At 33.7% G+C, this 18,757-nt stretch overlaps 1 protein-coding gene across 1 annotated transcript; it reads left to right on the top strand.

Moving 5' to 3' along the window:
- Positions 1 to 705: 705 nt before the first annotated feature.
- LOC125065579 (meiosis regulator and mRNA stability factor 1) lies at positions 706 to 18,636 on the top strand. The gene is made up of 17 exons (XM_047673272.1): positions 706 to 1,069; positions 1,209 to 1,369; positions 1,449 to 1,592; positions 2,192 to 2,352; positions 2,431 to 2,548; positions 3,278 to 3,462; positions 11,180 to 11,339; positions 11,739 to 11,886; positions 12,381 to 12,559; positions 12,759 to 13,342; positions 13,429 to 13,604; positions 13,747 to 13,882; positions 14,052 to 14,157; positions 14,238 to 15,264; positions 15,472 to 15,647; positions 15,915 to 16,014; positions 16,348 to 18,636. Exons 1-17 carry the CDS (start codon positions 943 to 945, stop codon positions 16,383 to 16,385), a joined length of 3,726 nt encoding a protein of 1,241 aa, XP_047529228.1. The 5' UTR covers positions 706 to 942; the 3' UTR covers positions 16,386 to 18,636.
- Positions 18,637 to 18,757: the final 121 nt, after the last annotated feature.

Genomic DNA, 18,757 nt, shown 5'->3' on the forward strand with positions numbered 1-18,757 from the left:
TATGATAGAATATAAGAATAATTACTTTTACATATGTGTTTGCACCAACATGTAAATTAATAATGTGTAAACCTACATCGGATACGATATTATAAATAAAAGTCGTACTAAAAACGTGTATTTTTTGCCATTTACTTTTCTTGGTTTCACTGCGTTATTTAACTATTTCACAGTTCCCATCCCAACTCGACGAATAGTTTGAATATCAATATTCTCACGTATTATTTTTTTAATTACAACTGTTTTATGTTTTAAAGATCTTAAATTCTAGTAAAGCATATAAAGTTATACAGTTATAAAGTTAATTATAAACTAATTATGTTATCAACTTTATTTGTGATTCCTCTAGCCTTTAGCTACATTTGTAAATTTTAAACTATCCACTGTTGTAAATTATTATAAAAATGAGTCTTTCTATTTCGTTTGCATCTGTATTTACCTAACATCTCCTCACACACAGACAAAGGTCACTTATTTACGACTGGAAGGTACTATATTATAAGGATAGGATTGTGAGGTTTTTAAGTTTTGTTTAATGAAATAATTTTGAAAATTGTTATTATATTTTGTGTTACTAATGTGTTCATTTAAAAAATATTTTTCCGAAATATTAAGGACTAAATTTTTTAAAGTATGGTAAGTATGGATTTTGGTAGTCGCTGGTTGATTGACCGTGTGTTTTGTAATGATATAGTCTGTGGAAAGTGGAAATGGCGTAGCGAAGTGTAAATTTGTTTTTACATTTTGTATATAGTTGTTTTATTAGACGCAAATCCTTACGATTTAAGCACCTTATGTAGTATTTTAAGTATTTATATTATTTTTCGTGTTTCGTTTACGTGTTGTTATTTAGGGCTCAAATAGCCTACTTTTGGTTGAGGCTTTGTTCACATCTATGAATAATAATAAATTTTGTGGTAAGATATTACTTCGACGAGTACAATGAGCTTAATCAAGGGTACGGAGAGAAATCTCATGGAAACGAGAAGTCATTCTGTTCAAGGTCTAGCTAGTAATGTGTCTAGCCCTGCAATGAAAATACCATTACCACCTCGTTTGTGGATTACAGGTCAGTATTATTATGCAACGAACATATGTATCGTATGTGGTGCATCGATTTAAAAACGATTATATCGGCCACCAATCCACTCTCTGTTTTTGTGTTGTATACACTTGTATGTGATAAAAGTATATCATGTTGCTATTAGATATTGAAGATGAATCGTCTGACGAAATGAATGGTAGCTTAAGAGAGGACGGAGTTTTTCCAGTTGAGAGAGCGAGAGTTCGATCACGTTTTCGACATCATAAACAGCGAACAGCTGTTTCTGTGCCAGTTGGAATTTTCTGGGACATTGAAAATTGTCAGGTAAACAATATAATAAAATTGTAACATAGTTTATTAATTTATTTTATTATTAAATTATTGTATTCAAATATTATCTTAGGTGCCTCGGGGCTGTTCTGCAATTGATGTGGTTGCCGCAATTCGAGCTAAATTTCTTACAGGGCGACGTGAAGCAGACTTTGTTGTGGTGTGTGATGTGAGAAAGGAATCTCCAAATCGACTACAAGAACTTAATGATGCTCAAGTAAATATTTTTTTAAATTATTCTTATTAATGTTATTACATTATTTTTTTTTTTATATTATAACAGATGAAAGATAAGCAAGTAGGCCACCTTATGGGTGTATGCAACATTACCTATATATAGCTATTTTATACAGTGCTGCCATTTATAGAATCTTTTGAACACAATAACATTGGCTCACTAAACTTACTTACATTCAGTATACCTTATCACAGCATTACCATGTAAGGACAACACACAAATAGAAAATGATATGTTTACATAGTGGACAGTGTTGTAAATGTTTATGGTTTTAAATGTACAATTGTTTGTTTTGTTTTGTGTAAGAATATTGATCAATAAATATTTCCTTTAGGTATGTTTGTATGAATTGGTTAAAAAATAGTTTTATCTTCTTAAAATTAAAATGGTAGGCTTATAATTTTGTTCATTGCCTAAATTTTTTTTTTAAATTTTTGTTATATTTCATGTTCCATAGACTAAAAGGTTCAAAACAGTTAAATTTTTTATAATTCAATGAATAGCTTTTTTATTGCATTGTAAAAAATTTGAATGTTTCTCTTCTAGTATAAAAAAATCTTTCTTTTTTCATTCATTAGGTTAGTTTAATTCATGTTTGTGGGACACAAAAGAATGCTGCCGATGAAAAGTTGAGGCAATGTATGAGGAGATTCGGGGAGTTACATTCAGCTCCCGCTGCTTTATTATTGATCTCGGGGGATATAAATTTTGCAGCAGATTTGTGTGATTTTAGGCATAGGTTCGTATTTTACATGGGATTATAAGTATTTTTTTATACAAAAAAATCTATAAACTAATATTGTGTGTTGTTGTTTAGGAAAAATATGGAAGTGATATTGGTTCATAAACAGAACACCTCATCCGCCTTAATCGCTTGTGCCTCTTCTCATTATTGTTACAATGATCTGACCGCACACCTGCCAAGGAACCCTAAGGTACTAAAATATTTTTTTTGAATTAGCATATTCAAGTATGAACTCAAGTTCTATAAATATTGAGTAATTTAAAATATAATTAATACAATATCTTTTCCTTTGCCTACGTTGTTAATAATAATAGATCCCATCTAACCTCATTATAAGATCATAACAAATAAAGCTAAATGATAAAATGTCAACATAATAATTAACCTATATTTTAAAAGAGAACATTACTTCAAAGGCTATTTACTTTTATTTAATATTTGCGAACACTTAAGTATTTCAAATAACTCATTAATTATAATTGCAATTATATTAGTGTATTTGCAAAACAATGGAATTGTCCTGAATACATTGCTATTTTTTTTCCGTACTTATGTTTGGGAGGTGTTTTCATAATAAATCTTATATTATCTTATAGTGAAGATGTTTTCTGTGACTTTATTAGTTTTGCAATTGCTGCTTGTATGTACTACATATATGTATATTTAGGAAATTAGTGTTTTTGTAGTTGTCAATAGTTGTTATAACAAAAATATTTAAATGTTATTAATGTGACCGACTTTATAAATTAGGTTCTAATGTTGAGATGTCATTTCATTTAATAAGTTTTTGCAATAGAATTTAACTTAAAGTATAATCAAATTATGTATGTAATAAGGAACTATTTATATGGTATTAGTGTTTCCTTCATAATAACTGGTATACTATTGTGTGACTATATAAAAGTTATTATTATAATAGGTGAGTCAAACAGAAGAAGAAGAGCCGACATGTGAAATGGAAGTTGCGAATTTACCGATGGACCAGCCGCCGGAGCGGGTGTCGAGGCGTCTCCGAAGGCTGGCCGACAATTGTGGGGGGAAGGTTCTCCGTGTCACTGCGTCTACGGCTATGCTCAAGTTTCCTACACCTGATCATGCTTCGAGGTGAGTTGATATTATATTATTAATAGTAAAAATGTTAATTCTATAAAAGTAATGGGTGGTCTTTCACAATGAAGTTAATTATATATTTTTTTGTTTTCATTTTAAATAAAAATAAGTAGTAAGTGTATTTTTGAGTAATTATGTAAGAGAAAACAAATCGTCAATGATTGTAATTTTTCATCGAAATAAGTACTTATTAGGCACATATAACAATGTCTATAAAACACCATAAAATTTTTGTCTTGAATTTTTGCTTCTGCTTACGAAATTTCCCATAAATTATAATACACGCAAAAAGTAATCACAGATGGCAACACAGATTTTGTTGTTTTAGTTGAAATAAAAAGAAATTATAACAAAACGTATCAATGTTTTTCTATTTTTTTTATTCTTATAAAAATAAATCGAGAATGAAACGTGTGAATTAATGTCTAAATTATTAAAAAACAAAAACGAATTGCGAAAAATGTTATCGCTTTTTTTCCTAACGTTTTTTGAATGGCAGCAATTTACGACAGAAATAAATTTCTATCGCAATCTTTTAGGAAACTTGTGAGGATTCTGGATTTCTAAACGAAAACATAAAACTACATTGTCTACATAAAAACAAATCATTTAAATATATGTATATACCTATTTATTTTTCAAAATGGCTTATGTGTTATATAAAACAACCAACAGTGTTCACCGTTTCTATTCTGATTAATATACGTAAGGTTTATTAATATTGGCCCTTTTACACCAAGCCACAGAAATATTTATTCGAATAGTGAAAGTGAGCCAAGATTCATAAAGGAGGACAACCCGAATTTGAATCTTTCGTCATACGCTTGAAATCGCTTTAACGGGACATTTTTTATTTTGTCGAATTTAAAACTGTTGTGAAAAAAAATATTGATAATGTAAAATATACCTTACAACATTGATTCTCAACAAAAAAGGAAAAATCTCTGTCCGCCAGTTGCTCTTCTTCTTATGAAGCAAGCTTGAAACTGTTTTCCAACCCCTAAAATGCGAGTGAAACCGCGGCCGACAAGTATTATTATAATATTATTCATATTATATACAAAATCCATCATATTATCAAGTACTTATTAATAATGTAATGAAACAAATAAAGGTTTGTTTATTGTGCGTACGTTATTAGTGAGTGGATCGCAAGTTACTTATTCGTTCTTGTTATTAAGGGATACGTGACAGTTAAAAAATTGAAAAACTGTCAAAGATATATTTTATAAGGCCTAAAAATATCGTTCAATTAATGTTTCTAACTTTGTAAGCAGCATATTAAAGATATTAACCGTAAAAAAATCCCGCTTTCGGAATAATTTAGATTTTTACTTCTCAGTGGATTTGATTTTACAACCTATTGTGGCTCACGTTTACTTGATATTTAAAATGACGATTTTAAGGTTAGTAAGAGATAAAATGTATATCGTAATCGTTAGTTAAAATTGCTATTTTAAGGTACGTCTGGATAGCAAATACTCATAATATATTCTACCGCCAAACAGTAATACTTTGTATTATTGTGTTCCGGTTTGAAAGGTGAGCGACAGCATAAAGGACATAACATCTTAGTTTCCAAGGTTGGTGGTGCATTTACTCTTTCGTCTACCAATATCAACTCTGACCGCCCGCCTACCGATGCCATAAGAAAAAGGAATGAACATTATATATAATACATAAAAATACTAGCTTTTGTCCGCGTGTATAACCTGTTTAAAATAACCTGTGTTAGGTAATATGTTGTCTCTATTCCAAGTTTCATCCAATTCGGCCCGACCGTTTTGCGTGATTGAGTAACAAACACCCAAACATAACAAACATGAACCAAGGGATCACATATTAGTTTCCAAAGTTGGTGCCGCATTGGCAGTGTAAGGAATGGTTAGTATTACTTACGACGCCATTGTCTCGCTGGTGGTGGATCACTCACATCAAGTGTCCTAATTCCCCGTACACCTACCCTTACTATTACTGTCATAGTATATCTTATTTTATTATAAAAAGTGTATTAACCTCGCTTGGTACGGTTTTCATTCGAGCAGGAAATTTTCCTGTCAAGGTTTGCGTATATGTCTTATATGTGTGTATTCGAGATCAAGGTCTCCAGTGAGAAATATTCGCTTCATAAACATATGTAGCGAATACGTGTCATATTGCGTGCTTGTACATTATTGTTAACGTGTATAATTCTTACACTCAAAAGGTTTTAATTTTATATATTCGCGTATTATTATAGTATCCTGTTATAAATAATAGATAATATAATAATGGAGTCGATTTCAAAAATATCTTTTGTAAGTTGTAATTAAATTGATTCAAAATGTTTTCAAAACAGTTAAACAAAAATACATATAAGCAATTTGATCAAAACGTGTTGTAATATTATAATATATATAAACATACTATTACATATTTTTAACATGTACTTCTTTAAAATTATTATTATTTAATTCACATAAAGAATATAATAATAATACGGCTCATACAAACATATTTAATCGAAATTTTAAATAAATATAACTAATAAAATTTAAAAATATAAATCAAGTACAAAATAACGAAACCATAATTTTTAATTACGTGTCGCTTTCTTACATACAGAACGAGGTCAGTGAACTTTAGTTGAATCGATCAGCTGACTTTGAAACGATGATTTGAGGGTAGTTGAAACTTCTGAGTTATCTGATAATGCGGCGTTCACATACTCGTTGGAATTTGATTGCATATAATAGGAAACAAATCGCAAATATTAAATTTTTCTTTTATAGGTATTTTCCTTGTAAGAACTGTGAAATGTCGTTATAAACTTAACGTAAGTACAAAACTAGAACAATCTGATGGTCCGCTAAAAATAGAAAATCGTTAATGTTTGCCTTTCCCCGTTTATTTCGAAACTCGACCTTTTGCGTTCGAAATGTTTACCTAAATTGAAATTTGATTTCGAACGAAGTTTAAAATAACAATACAAAACGTCCTTTAGATTTTAAAATACAATTTGCCTGAAATTTATTTTGTAGGAATAAAAAACATGACTGAGTAAAAAGTAAGTTTTGGTTGTTTTAAAGATTAATATTTATTTTAATAGTCATCTTTTAAGTTTAATTATATAAATTTATTTTTATACAACAAAAAAAAGCGCTTTTAATTTGTGATTTGAATTAACACTACGGAGATGTCGCAAGATATTTGAGTAAAGAGATAAATGAGAATTAAAGGTATGCGATTGGTACGATCGCTCGGTTTGTACTTATTCCATTTTAAAATTAGCTTAAGAAATAACCATAAGGTAAAGCCGTAGTTCTATACGTGTTAAACCGAACTGTACGCAGCCGTAGTCGATCACGAATTTATTACACGTACTGTGTGCCGTGTATGTTATTCGCGTGAGCCCAGAATTCAATTTACATTTCAACAACTTTATAGATCTATTCACTCAAGTCTCAAAGCGTTAAATTCCCATCGGTTTGCATTAGTATAAGTGAGCGCTCGTGTTTACAAGATATTTTTCTGTTTGTGAGACGACGAAGAGTAAAGACAGTAAATAAATAAAAATTTGATTATATTTGTATTTTTTTTTATTAAAAAATAATTAATTAATGTGGATGATCGCGCCTTTGATAGTCAATAGATGCGAGGTGTATATACTTAAATATATAAGAAGGATGATTTCACATCTATAATGTTAGCTTAAATTATTATAATAATAAATAAACAAGTTTTAAAGCATAATATATTTTTGAAATTAGTATAATCAAACGGATTAGAAAAAGCAAACCAAAAATTTCATTGTATGTAATATAAAGCATAATTCAGATTTCGGAAGTATAGACGTTGCATTATATTCCGTTAATAACGTATTTTATATTTACCCACATAAATGTATTTATTTAATACATGAATGAAATTGAAATTATATCGGCCATTGCAACGCCAGGCACAAGCAAGAACACATTTATAAAGTTTTTTTAAAAAAATATTTATATTATTTAAACATAGAATTTTAAGTATTTATTGTGTAGCTTTGAAAGCATTTAATGAAGTCGCCATAAAACAAGCATAAGATGCTACTCACGGGGTAAGCCGTTTGATTTATATTTTCGAAATTTGTAACGTTATAAAAATTCAAATCCACGCTTTAAAACTAAATAATTCAAAAGATAATGTCATTGTGCTCTCTGCATATAGCCGTAGATACAGATAAACATAACAACCAAAAATCTTTGTTTTTTTTATCATAAATCTATTCTAAATGCAGTCCTTAATGCAATGACCAAACAACGGAGTGCCTATAAAAAGATTGTTAAACTTAAATTAAGTCGTTGACTATACTAATGTAATATCACGACGTATGTTTGCAATGGAGTCTGTTCTCTGTTCTTTTTAATAAGATTTATTAATGCAAATGGCATAGTGATATCTTTTGTCATGTATAAAGGATAGAAAACTTTATAGATTAATCATTGGCTTAAATACTTCTTCGAACGAAGAACAGCGGGTCTTAACAATGTCACAACGATTGTCGATTTCGTAATTCGTAAAATAGCTTCGACAAACTTGTGGAAGGTATTTTGTCTAGTACCTCAGATTTAAAAATGGAAATATGTTGGACGTGCTTAACATAACTCGATTAAATATTGTTAATTAGTATATATTTTAAAAGCGCCCCGCCCCTGCACACAGGTATTACTAAAGCGTTACTATGTTTATCGATTCGCGAACGTTTCTTAAGAACCGTTTAACTAGAACTATGTACCTACTACGCTATATTTTATATAACCTTTTAGTACATTTGAGAATTTTGAGAGTATGGCGAATAATTGACAAATAACCTAAAAAAATTCGTAACAGATGAAAGTACATCGTTAGGTGGAGTCGAAATGAACCAATAGTTAGAACACGTAAATCTTAACCAAAGATTACTAGTTCAGATCGGGGCAAGTGTCCAATGATTCATGTATATAAATAATTAGTGTATATAATTGCTTTCGTGCTCAGCGGTGCAGGAAAACATTGCGAGGATACCTGCCTGTTTTGGATGAAAATCTACCATGATGGATCTTTCTTTATTGCAAGGAAACGAAATAAGCTCGAAACCATTTTTAAAAATAATGCAGGACTAGCAGTAGGACATTTATAGTTTATTTTTTGTGTGGGTACCTAATTTATCTGGATAAGTCCTAGTCACACCAACACACACAAGTCTTTCGCGTGAATATGACTATTTGTGAAAATGGAATAGAAATCCCTACAGAACTAACTGTGATTAGTGCGAACATACATTAAACGGCGATATACTTTGGACTTAAACGTACAATATGTTAATCTATACCATATGCCATATACTTACTTGGAGTTCAAGCTTGCTTTATATCAAATTTCATCAAATTCGGTTTAATAGTTTAGCCGTGACAAAGCAATAGACACACAGACCAGGTTAATTGAGAATTTATCATATTAGTATAGATTTAATTCTACTTTCAATCTAATGTTTATTTCTGTGTATATTTATAGATATGTCTATTAATATTTATCGTTCAAACCATATCTTGAGATAAACAACGATATTTATGTCATAAGACGCGCTAATAAAAAAAAAATTTGTAGATTTGTACGTGGCGCGAATGAAATAGCTGTATGATTCATGCTCTCCACTAGAAAACTCGTTAATCGCGTCACACACGATGAAGATACTATAGTCGGTGCACTTTCAAATGACACGTAATAAAAAAGAACAAAATGTTCTTCATAGTCTGCCACTCCGATTCGTTTGTCTTCTATCTTTATGTTTACATATTAGTGAAGAAATGATATGGTTATATTTATTATGTTTATGAATCAAAACATAAATCATGAATCTGTTGTCTTAGATTTTCGCGATTATTACACATTGAAATAAAACTAGTTTTTAACGGATTTAATCGCGTATACGCACTTTGCAGTGTTCGTGGTCACGGGCAGACTGTCTGCCCGTGACCACGAACACTGCAAAGTGCTCGAAACGTCGGGATGTTAAAATAATTAATATACGCGATTAAATCCGTTAAAAACTAGTTTTATTTCAATCATGAATCTGGTATACAATTTATGACTACTATATAAAATATTAAGAACTGTGAACAGTGTTATCTTAACCGAAGTTTGCGCATTCGCATCCGACAAACAGAACTCTGTTTGTTCTTGTGCATGTGTTTAATTTGTGTTTGAAAGAAAACCTCTCAAATAACTATGTTGTATTTAACTTAAGATCGTGCCACATGTGTATCGACTAACCCGCATTGGAGTAGCGTGGTGAATTAAGCGTCAAATCTTCTGAAGAGGAGAGGAGGCCCGTGGCCAGCGGTTGGACATACACATAAACATGCCGTTACTCCACATCAAATTAAACGTACTCTGCCATCAATTATAATGAATCACTACTGTGGGGATTACCATTTAATTTACGTTTCTAACATTCCTTACAAAAAAATATCAACTATGAATAATAATAATAATTTTATTTATATCATCCTACGCGATGCACTTTTGAACTATAACAAAATATGTATATTATTCAGGAGAACTTAAATTATTTGCAAGTTTTTTACTTTATTCTATCTCTGTGTCTCCAAATAGCCAGTGGTAAGAACATTTTGTATTAAGAAAATACTCGAAATTTAAAGATTTATTAAAAAAAAAAAACGGTTGTAACTTTATCGCGTGGGACGAATTGCCTGCACCTAGCTTACAGCTGGCAGCTGACACGGAAGACAGCCTCTCCGCTTCCCCGCGGAGCAAAAAAGTCATATACACTGCGGTCTCCAAAAACCTGATTTTTACAAGCTAGTACCTCTTATTTCTATACATCAGTATCGGATATGATATCGACTTTACATTCTATACTATGAAAGAAGTTCCTACACACTATATTTTATGTATGTACTAGACAGCTTCAAAAAATTTTTATTTTGATGTAATGTTCCGTTACAGTTCGTTGGTTTACAAAGAAATTGTATTAACGCAATGTTGTTTTTTATTTTGTTTAAGTATTTATAAATTATTGAAACGTTAACATTTTGAATTTGGAAGATATAAATGTGTAATATTATTCAGTAACTGATTGGTATACCTACAGTTGGTCGAGTGAATTGATAAAACGTCCAATCATCGAAATAAAAATGTTTATTTATTTTTATATTTCAACAAGTATTTTGTTCAATAATATAATCGACGGACCGCAACTATTTTTTTATTTGTTTATCGTGAACGAATTGATAGTTACAGCTCGCTGAACTAAAGCTGAAGGCTCTTTAGTGGTCACTGAACCGTGTACATGGTAGATAAGTTTAATCCGTTCGTCTAAGAACTTCCTACTTAAAACGCATTTTATTATTCATCTACTACATAAATATTGAAACATTAAGAACGTAATAAGTATATTAATATTAAATAGGTATATAATGAACTTTACGTCTATGAAATTATGTTCGCGTATTCGTATATACAAATTTTATACTCTTTGGCTGTCTATCGCTAGGTTAAGAATATCACGTTGGGCCTATAGGCGAATTATCCCCTACTAAAAACTGTCTGTGGATGTTGAATTTCTTTTTTTTTCTTATTAATTAAGTTTTATCACCTTTGAAACTTTATTGTTTAAAGAATTGTAATTTTTTTTTCTTTAGTAATACAGTCATAATCGCTTAATAATGTATGTATAATTATTTTCTAGAGCTTTAAAACGTATGGATGGCGAGGATGTATTCGGACGAAAGATAAGCACCCGATATGCGCGGAGTGCATTCCAGCCGACTTATTCGAGCGACGAGGGGTACAGCACTGCACCCGTGCAGCCGAGAGCGCAACCGCAATTTGTGCAGCCAGTAGCACAGGTCAGTTACGAGATTATACAGCTTGCCCTTGATATCGCAACTATTTTATAATTATCATTCACCGGTTTTATTAGAGTTATTTTTTCGGTAATACTATGGATCTTATTTTCATAAAAGTGCAGAGTCGTTGATGTCACAAACCCATGTTCATTTTATTATTATAGTTTTAGTTAATATTTTAACGTTAATTTAACTGAAAAATATTTTAAAATAGTTTTATTTTGTTTCTAAAATAATAAATTAAAAATAAGCATTTAAAAGTATCTACTAGGATTTGGAAAACTAGTACCCATTTCACTTAAACGGACCCGTGTATGGTTTTCGTCGAATGTAAATTGCAATTAAAGTCATCTGTATAACTAAAATGATTTTTAAAATTTGTTATGTATATTTATCAAGCATTTATCAACCGCTCCACCGGAGAGGTCTCGCTGCGTGTCGAGCGAGTGGGCGCTGGCGCTGCAGCAGCTGCCCGCCGCGACGCCGCCGCCGCTCGACTTCTGCCCGCCGCCCGCGCCGCGCCCGCGCAAGATCCGCGGCACGCACGGTCAGACACGCGCCATACGTAATAGCTTGCACGCACACTCGGTGCTACCCCGAAACGATCTTTGGTTTATCGGTGGACGGGTAGAAGATGAAGTATCACATTATTTAATGTCTGTTTGTTATACAGAAATTATATGAAAGCGATTTCATTGAATTCTTAATTCGATGGTGGCCTTCAAGAATTTACAAAACAACATATACCTATTTACATGATGCGATTTTACTGGCAATCGTCTGGGTACGGATCAGTTATAATTCCGACGAACGGCCATAATTTGTATTGATTTGATTCTGTAAATTACAAAAACAAGTAGTATAATAGTTTACATTTTTGAATTGTTTGGAACTTGACGGTGTTAGGGACATTGAATATTTTGTAAATTTCTAACTTATAATGTATAGGCGGTAGTGAACACTTGTCATTTGATGGCCCATTATTTTAAATTAAGTAAATTAAATAACGTATATAACGTGATGTCTTCATAACAAAACCAGGTACTGTGAACCTAGACCGGTCAGGTTGCTCGTCCAGCAACAGCGGCGACGACAGCCGGCGAGCAGCCTCCCCGTGGAACTCGTCCGCCAGCTTCAGCGAGCACAGCGAGGCCGAGCTGGAGTCCACCGCCGAGCTCACCGTCTCCAACCTGCCGCCCTACGAACCGATCGTGTTACAGGTACATTTGACTATGTTATTATCCAAATAGATTTAGTTAAATGATAGATATATTTTTTTGTTCATAGTATATAGGTATATAGTTATAAATGATGTTCTGAAAATCATTAAATATTGATGATAATTTACCTAAGAAAAGGGACTTTTTTAAATGTTGATATTCAATGTAATTATATTAAAATCTCATTTTGTCTTCGCAGGAAATGCTAATGAAGCTGTTCAACCAGTACGTGCCCGTGGTCCGGGTGTCCATCTGGGCGGCGGGCGAGGGCCCGCTGGCGACGGTGGTGCTGCGCTCGGAGTGGGACGCGCGGCTGGCCATAGCGCGCGTGCACAAGCGCCGCCTCGACAACCAGTGGGCGGGCCGCCGCCTCGAGCTGTCGCTGGGCCGCCCCTCGCCCGCGCCCAACCTAGACGTGCTGCGGATCCGCCTGCGGGCCATCCTGCTCGACCAGAAGAACTACACGCTGCCGCTGCTGCGCCTGCGCGACGCCTACGCCAGTCGGCATTGCTGCGCTCTGACCACGTCCGACATCGCCAAGGTGAAGGACACGGTCGTCATCCACGAGGGGTTCGGTCGCATGGTGCAGCTCGTCGACCACACGCCCGTGTCGAACTCGGAATCCGAGGAGGCGCCCTGGAAGTGTCACATACATGCTCTCATGAATACCGGTCACGAAGACGGAAGCCGTATTTTGCAGCCGGTCTTTATGGAGATAGCAGTTTTGGCAAAGAATACCCAAATTATACTGGAGAATCACGGAGGGATATTGCCATTACTTAGGTAAATAAACTTGAAATGAGCTTGTGACAATTTGTAATTAAAATTAACGTTCCATTGTGATTAATTATATGTATTGCTCTTTATAGTTTCGTGGAATGCTATGAGGCCGTATTCCCCCCGTTAGTGGCAGACGCTCGACGTGGTGTTGCTTTAGAGTTGCTTCTCCGAAGCATCCCTAATCTGGAAGTTAAGGATAGTCCATCACGCCATCTCACTTGGCGTATCGCCCGGGCTGATTCGCCGCCTTCGCTAAGTTATCTGAGTGAGTAATTAAAATCGGAGTCTAGTCTGAATTTGAACATAAAATATTTTCACGTGATTCTTAGTATCTTCCGAAATTAAATTATCTTGCTTTTGTTCGTCTTACATATTTACCACATTTAATTGCTTAATTCTTCGTGCAGGTGAGACATCTCGCTCGAGCGGTGAACGTGATCGGCCTCGTACTGCACCGGCGCTTGAACCCATGCTGGCTCTGTTCGAGAGGGAACTCATTGATCTCCTCCGTACTGCTCCGCGCTGCTCCATTCCGTTCAGCAAGTACGTGTGAATATCCCTTATATACGCTTGCATATATGCTTGTATACATTCGAAGGTTCACGTTATTGGTAAATAATTTACGTATTGTCGTCTGCATTAGGGCTTTTCATATTTCAATAGATAATATTGAATGATATTGTACGTTATTTTAATTTTTTCGCTTTTGCAGACTCATACCCGCATTTCACCATCATTTTGGTCGTCAGTGCCGTGTCGCTGACTATGGATTCACAAAACTCCCAGATTTACTATCGGCCCTTGGCAACACTATCGTGGTTAGCTCTAATATATATATAAGAACTTTTGGTCTAAGCTCGAGTAGATTCACTATAAAATTGTAATTATACACTTACAGGTTTTGGGATCTGGATCATACCGTGTGATAACGATTTCCGCGGCAGCGCAAGGAAGACGTTGGACGTCGGATCTTCTGAAAGTACTGAAGGCTCAACCGGGTCGAACGATCATGCTTCATGACATTCCCGAATTGTATCAAGCTACTATAGGTCGGCCTTTCTCAACCGTTGACTATGGAGTCTGCACTATCGAGGAGCTCATGGAAAGAGTAGCCCCACAGAGCGTTGTCATCGGCCCCGACGGGACCGTATCACTGCCTCGTCGAACCCCAACCCCCGAAGAGCGGGCACGCACCGTCCAATTCGCAGTACAAGCCGTCGAACTGCTATGCTATACGCCCAATTTGAGAATGGAATTCTCCCGTTTCGTGCCAGCGTATCACGCACATTTCGGTAGACAGCTCCGTGTTGCTCACTACGGTTGCGTTAAACTCGTGGAGTTATTCGAGTTAATTCCGGAAGCGGTGACCGTATACTGCGAGCCCTCGGGCGAACGTAGCGTGCGCCTGGCTACGAGGGCGGCTCGAGCCGTGATGACTCAGAGGCTGCGGGCCTTGGTTCCCGTAGCGCTCACGGCGCTGCCGGCGCGTTACGCGGCGCAGTTTGGAGCGCCTCCGCAGCCGGACATCCTAGACAAATCGTCGATCGAAGCGCTCGTGTATGCTGCGGGGGGTTTCGTGGAAGGGGGGATCGTGCAGCTTGCGGAGGATACGTCCCGTTGGGTGAGCTCGGCGCTTGCAGCCTGTGCCGTGCTGTCCGCAGACCGTAGCGTTGCTCGCGGTTCGACAGAGGAATACTTCGTCACCGCTTTCCGTAGCCTGTGCGGCGCCGACCCGGACTTGAACAGCCTTACTGCATCCGGTGTTTTAGAAATATGCGAACGTCAAGTTTGCTTGACGGCGACTTGGCGTACCGTATGGCGAATTGCACAAATCCTATCCGATCGCTCGGGTCCGCTTCCTGTCATGGAAATCGTCATCGAGTATTCGAAACGTTATGGCCTGTCATTCCTTAATGCAGAGTTGGGTAAGTAAATATACGCTATAAAACTTTTCTAAAAAATACTGGTAAATATTATTGAATTTTTAATATTGTAGAAAACTTGTTAATGAAATTAAATACTATTTTCACGTAGATGCCTTTATTTAAATATATATGAAATTATATCTCTGAAGTGCCTTAAATGTTGTCAGGAAAATCGATTATTTTGTAATTCAAATACGATGCCCTCAGATTTAGAAGCCGCAGTAAGCTTCCTTCGCCAGCACCGCGCTGTGTTTATCGAAACTGATGGCGAAGGGTTATGGAAACTTGCTGCGGGAGTCACACTACCGCAACGACGTGACTTGGCTCCTGTTCGATGCGCAGTGGAAGATTATTCTGTGTATGACACGCCGCCAGGACAGAAGGTAAGAATCTTGTTAGTAAATTAAAACACCTTTTATACAAGAAACTACAATAATAATAAATTAAGTAAATAGCTTATAAATAAAAAGAAAATAGTATTTATTAGTTTGAAATGAGAATATATGTCTCCGATTTTATATATTTTTATTCGAAAAACATAATCTTTTTATGTAATAAAAAAATATTTATTCGCTTAATGGCCTATAAACAGTTGTTCAATTGTAGACCTGAACTGAGTAATATCATTTCATTTTGATGATTGTTTTTAGGGTTCACGCGTGTTCGAATCACCTAATACAAATATTTGGTGTTCGCCGCCCGCGAGTGCTCTGCCAGCTCCTACGGCTTTGCTGAGCCAAGATAATAAACGTAAGTTATCACTAATCATTTTAATATTTATATATAATGTTTGGCTTTCCTTTATAGTAAACTATTTAATAAATCGACTCATTCATTAATATGTGTTCATAGATTTTTTTTTATTTAGAATACTTACGATACAACTCATATAAACTTAGTAGTTGCTATTAACACAATTGTTATAAAATTGACTTAAAAGTGTAGTGTAGTGTTTGCGCAAACACAAGTCCATCTAATGCAATTTACTAGACTTGAATAAGCTGCTGTAGTCGACTCCAATTGAATTTGTGAGATAATTATTTCAATGTATATACTTAATTTATGAACCGATTTCTTCATCAGGTCGCACACGTTTGGCCGCTCAATTTGATGCAGCGTAAAATGTTCCCACCTACGAAGCATTCCAAAATAATATTATAGTATAATAAAAATGCATGTGTTCTGATCCAAAGCTGTCAACACAGAGCCGCAACGAATTTTATCTCCAGACTAAAATAAGAGTCCTAATAAATGTGATGTCTATAACAATAATGTTTTAGATGGCGTATATTTTTGTGTGTTTATTTAGGTTAAGAAAATCTTCTCGCGTTCGTAAAATGTTATCAAGTGCAAGGAATGTGCAAATTAAGTTAGTTCTAGTTTGTAAAAAAAAAATGGCGCTTAATGATTTGAATAGCTCTGCGATGATACATTTAAATTTATAATTTCTTTGTATTTACCCGAGGTTGGCTAAAATTTACGAATCTATCCTAAATTCTATCCAATCTTTATTTTATCATTTGACATTTAACATGTGTAATATTTAATTTAAGAATCTGTTTCACTAGATTGTAATGTATAGAACGCAACAAGTCAGTATTAGTATGTATTTATCTGACATACATACAATGTTTACAGTGAAATATTATTTAAAAGTCTTGAAATAAATTATCGGCTATATTTAAATTATTTTTTTATAAGCGATGAATTATATAGGATTCTAAACCCTATTTATAGGCATTTGCAATATATTTGTCTTGTGTTATTTCCGTTGGTATTGCTCTCTTACATATCATGCAGCCTGCCTGAGCCTAGTAAATGTTAATTCGGTCATATATAGTAGCGCTTATAACATTTTTCGAATGCTCTTCAAAGTACAATAATAATCTTTAAAAATGTTAATTTTTTAGAATTTTATCCTTTGATATTTGATCTCCAATGATTGTACGAGTACATAACATAATTATACTTTAATTTGGCTTTATATGACTTAGTTTAAATCCATGTTGTGTAATTAATAAATAGAATCGTCAAAATGTCACTATCGAATTTATAATTTAAGAAGACAACATTTTTATTATTTGTATGTAGAATATTATATATTGCAATAAAATTTATAGACTTTATTTCAAAGAATTCTTACAATTACCCATCAAACTTACAATGTAAGAGTCAATTATAGATGTTCAAATGTTTTATAAAAGTATTGTATAGTGAGTGATATTGCTTTGTAAGAATATGCTTGTGCCTGAAGTGCAATGATGGTTTTTATTTTGGACATTTTACAGTACAATCCGTCGTTCCACATTAATAGCTTAAGTACATATATTTTTATAAGAATTTGGATCATATTTTTAGGATAATTTAAATATTATTTTTTAATAACGGTCAATCTAAAAATTTGTTTCAAATGATTGCCGTTGTTTATTTTAAGTAGTGTTATATGACTAGAATCAAAAACTGTAAAAAATGAATAAGTATATTATTAAGGATTATAAGTTTTTTTTTATCAACTAAGAGATACAAATAATGTTAGTGTAAGTAAATGTGCAATCATTTATTTAGCTATCAAATTAATTGTGATATTTACGTACCAATAAATATATCACTTAAAAAAATTAAAAGAAGCATACGAAAATAATTTTTATGTATATTATGTACATATCTTATTGATTGGTACAAAAATCAATAAGCACATTTATTTACAAGGTTATCGTTACTCGAATCTTTGTATAGTAGAATTAATGTGGAACCGCGACATTGATGCTTTAAAATACGTTAATGATTATAAAATTAATAGTTATTTACATCAGCCTTATGTAAGCAGGCCCTTGCATATGTTTTCGAGTATATTTATTTAATGCAATTATATTTATTGTAACACTGCCAGTCTGCATTTCAAACGAAACACTAAAGAAACCACCTGTCCAATACTTATATTATCTATATTATGATTAAGACAAAACTTATAATGTATTTCTGCTGCAGATTCTATTTAAGTAATTTTATCTTTGTGACTATATATTGAAATTTATTCTTATTTTAAATGGAATTCGATTGTCACAACACCCTTTATGTGAATTGAATTTCATGAGACTGTAGCAGATAAGTTAGATACTTTTAATTAATCCAATGTTGTTTTTACTTTCGTGACCAATAACAAAGTTTTAAATTTATAAGGGTAAGGTAGAATAAGGTTTTCAAGTACAGTAAGTGAAGATGTTAGTATTATTTTCTACGTCTTCGTCGTTCTGTGATCTTTAATTTCTTGTTATAGTTTCCAACTAGTGAATCGGTGTACGTATGGAAATTGTATCTCGTCATAATTGCATGAAATGAATGTAGTGTTGGAAAATAAATGTTATTTTTTGATATATTTTTTTATTCAGTAAATTGATTCCTAAAAGTCCTTCTGTTCACATTTTGACCACTGTCTGCGCAGATGATATAATTCAGTGGGACCTACAACAACTAAAGAAACAAAAACACAGTT

This window comes from Vanessa atalanta, chromosome 8, assembly GCF_905147765.1.
Source record: "Vanessa atalanta chromosome 8, ilVanAtal1.2, whole genome shotgun sequence".
Lineage (NCBI taxonomy): Eukaryota > Metazoa > Arthropoda > Insecta > Lepidoptera > Nymphalidae > Vanessa > Vanessa atalanta.

What these genes read in the sequence shown, in the direction of transcription:
- LOC125065579 (XM_047673272.1), top strand. Translation starts at nt 943, where the DNA reads ATGAGCTTAATCAAGGGTACGGAGAGAAATCTCATGGAAACGAGAAGT. An exon ending in CAAGATCCGCGGCACGCACG is followed by an intron (nt 11,887 to 12,380) that starts GTCAGACACGCG and finishes TAACAAAACCAG; the next exon opens with GTACTGTGAACCTAGACCGG. An exon ending in CCCTTGGCAACACTATCGTG is followed by an intron (nt 14,158 to 14,237) that starts GTTAGCTCTAAT and finishes ATACACTTACAG; the next exon opens with GTTTTGGGATCTGGATCATA.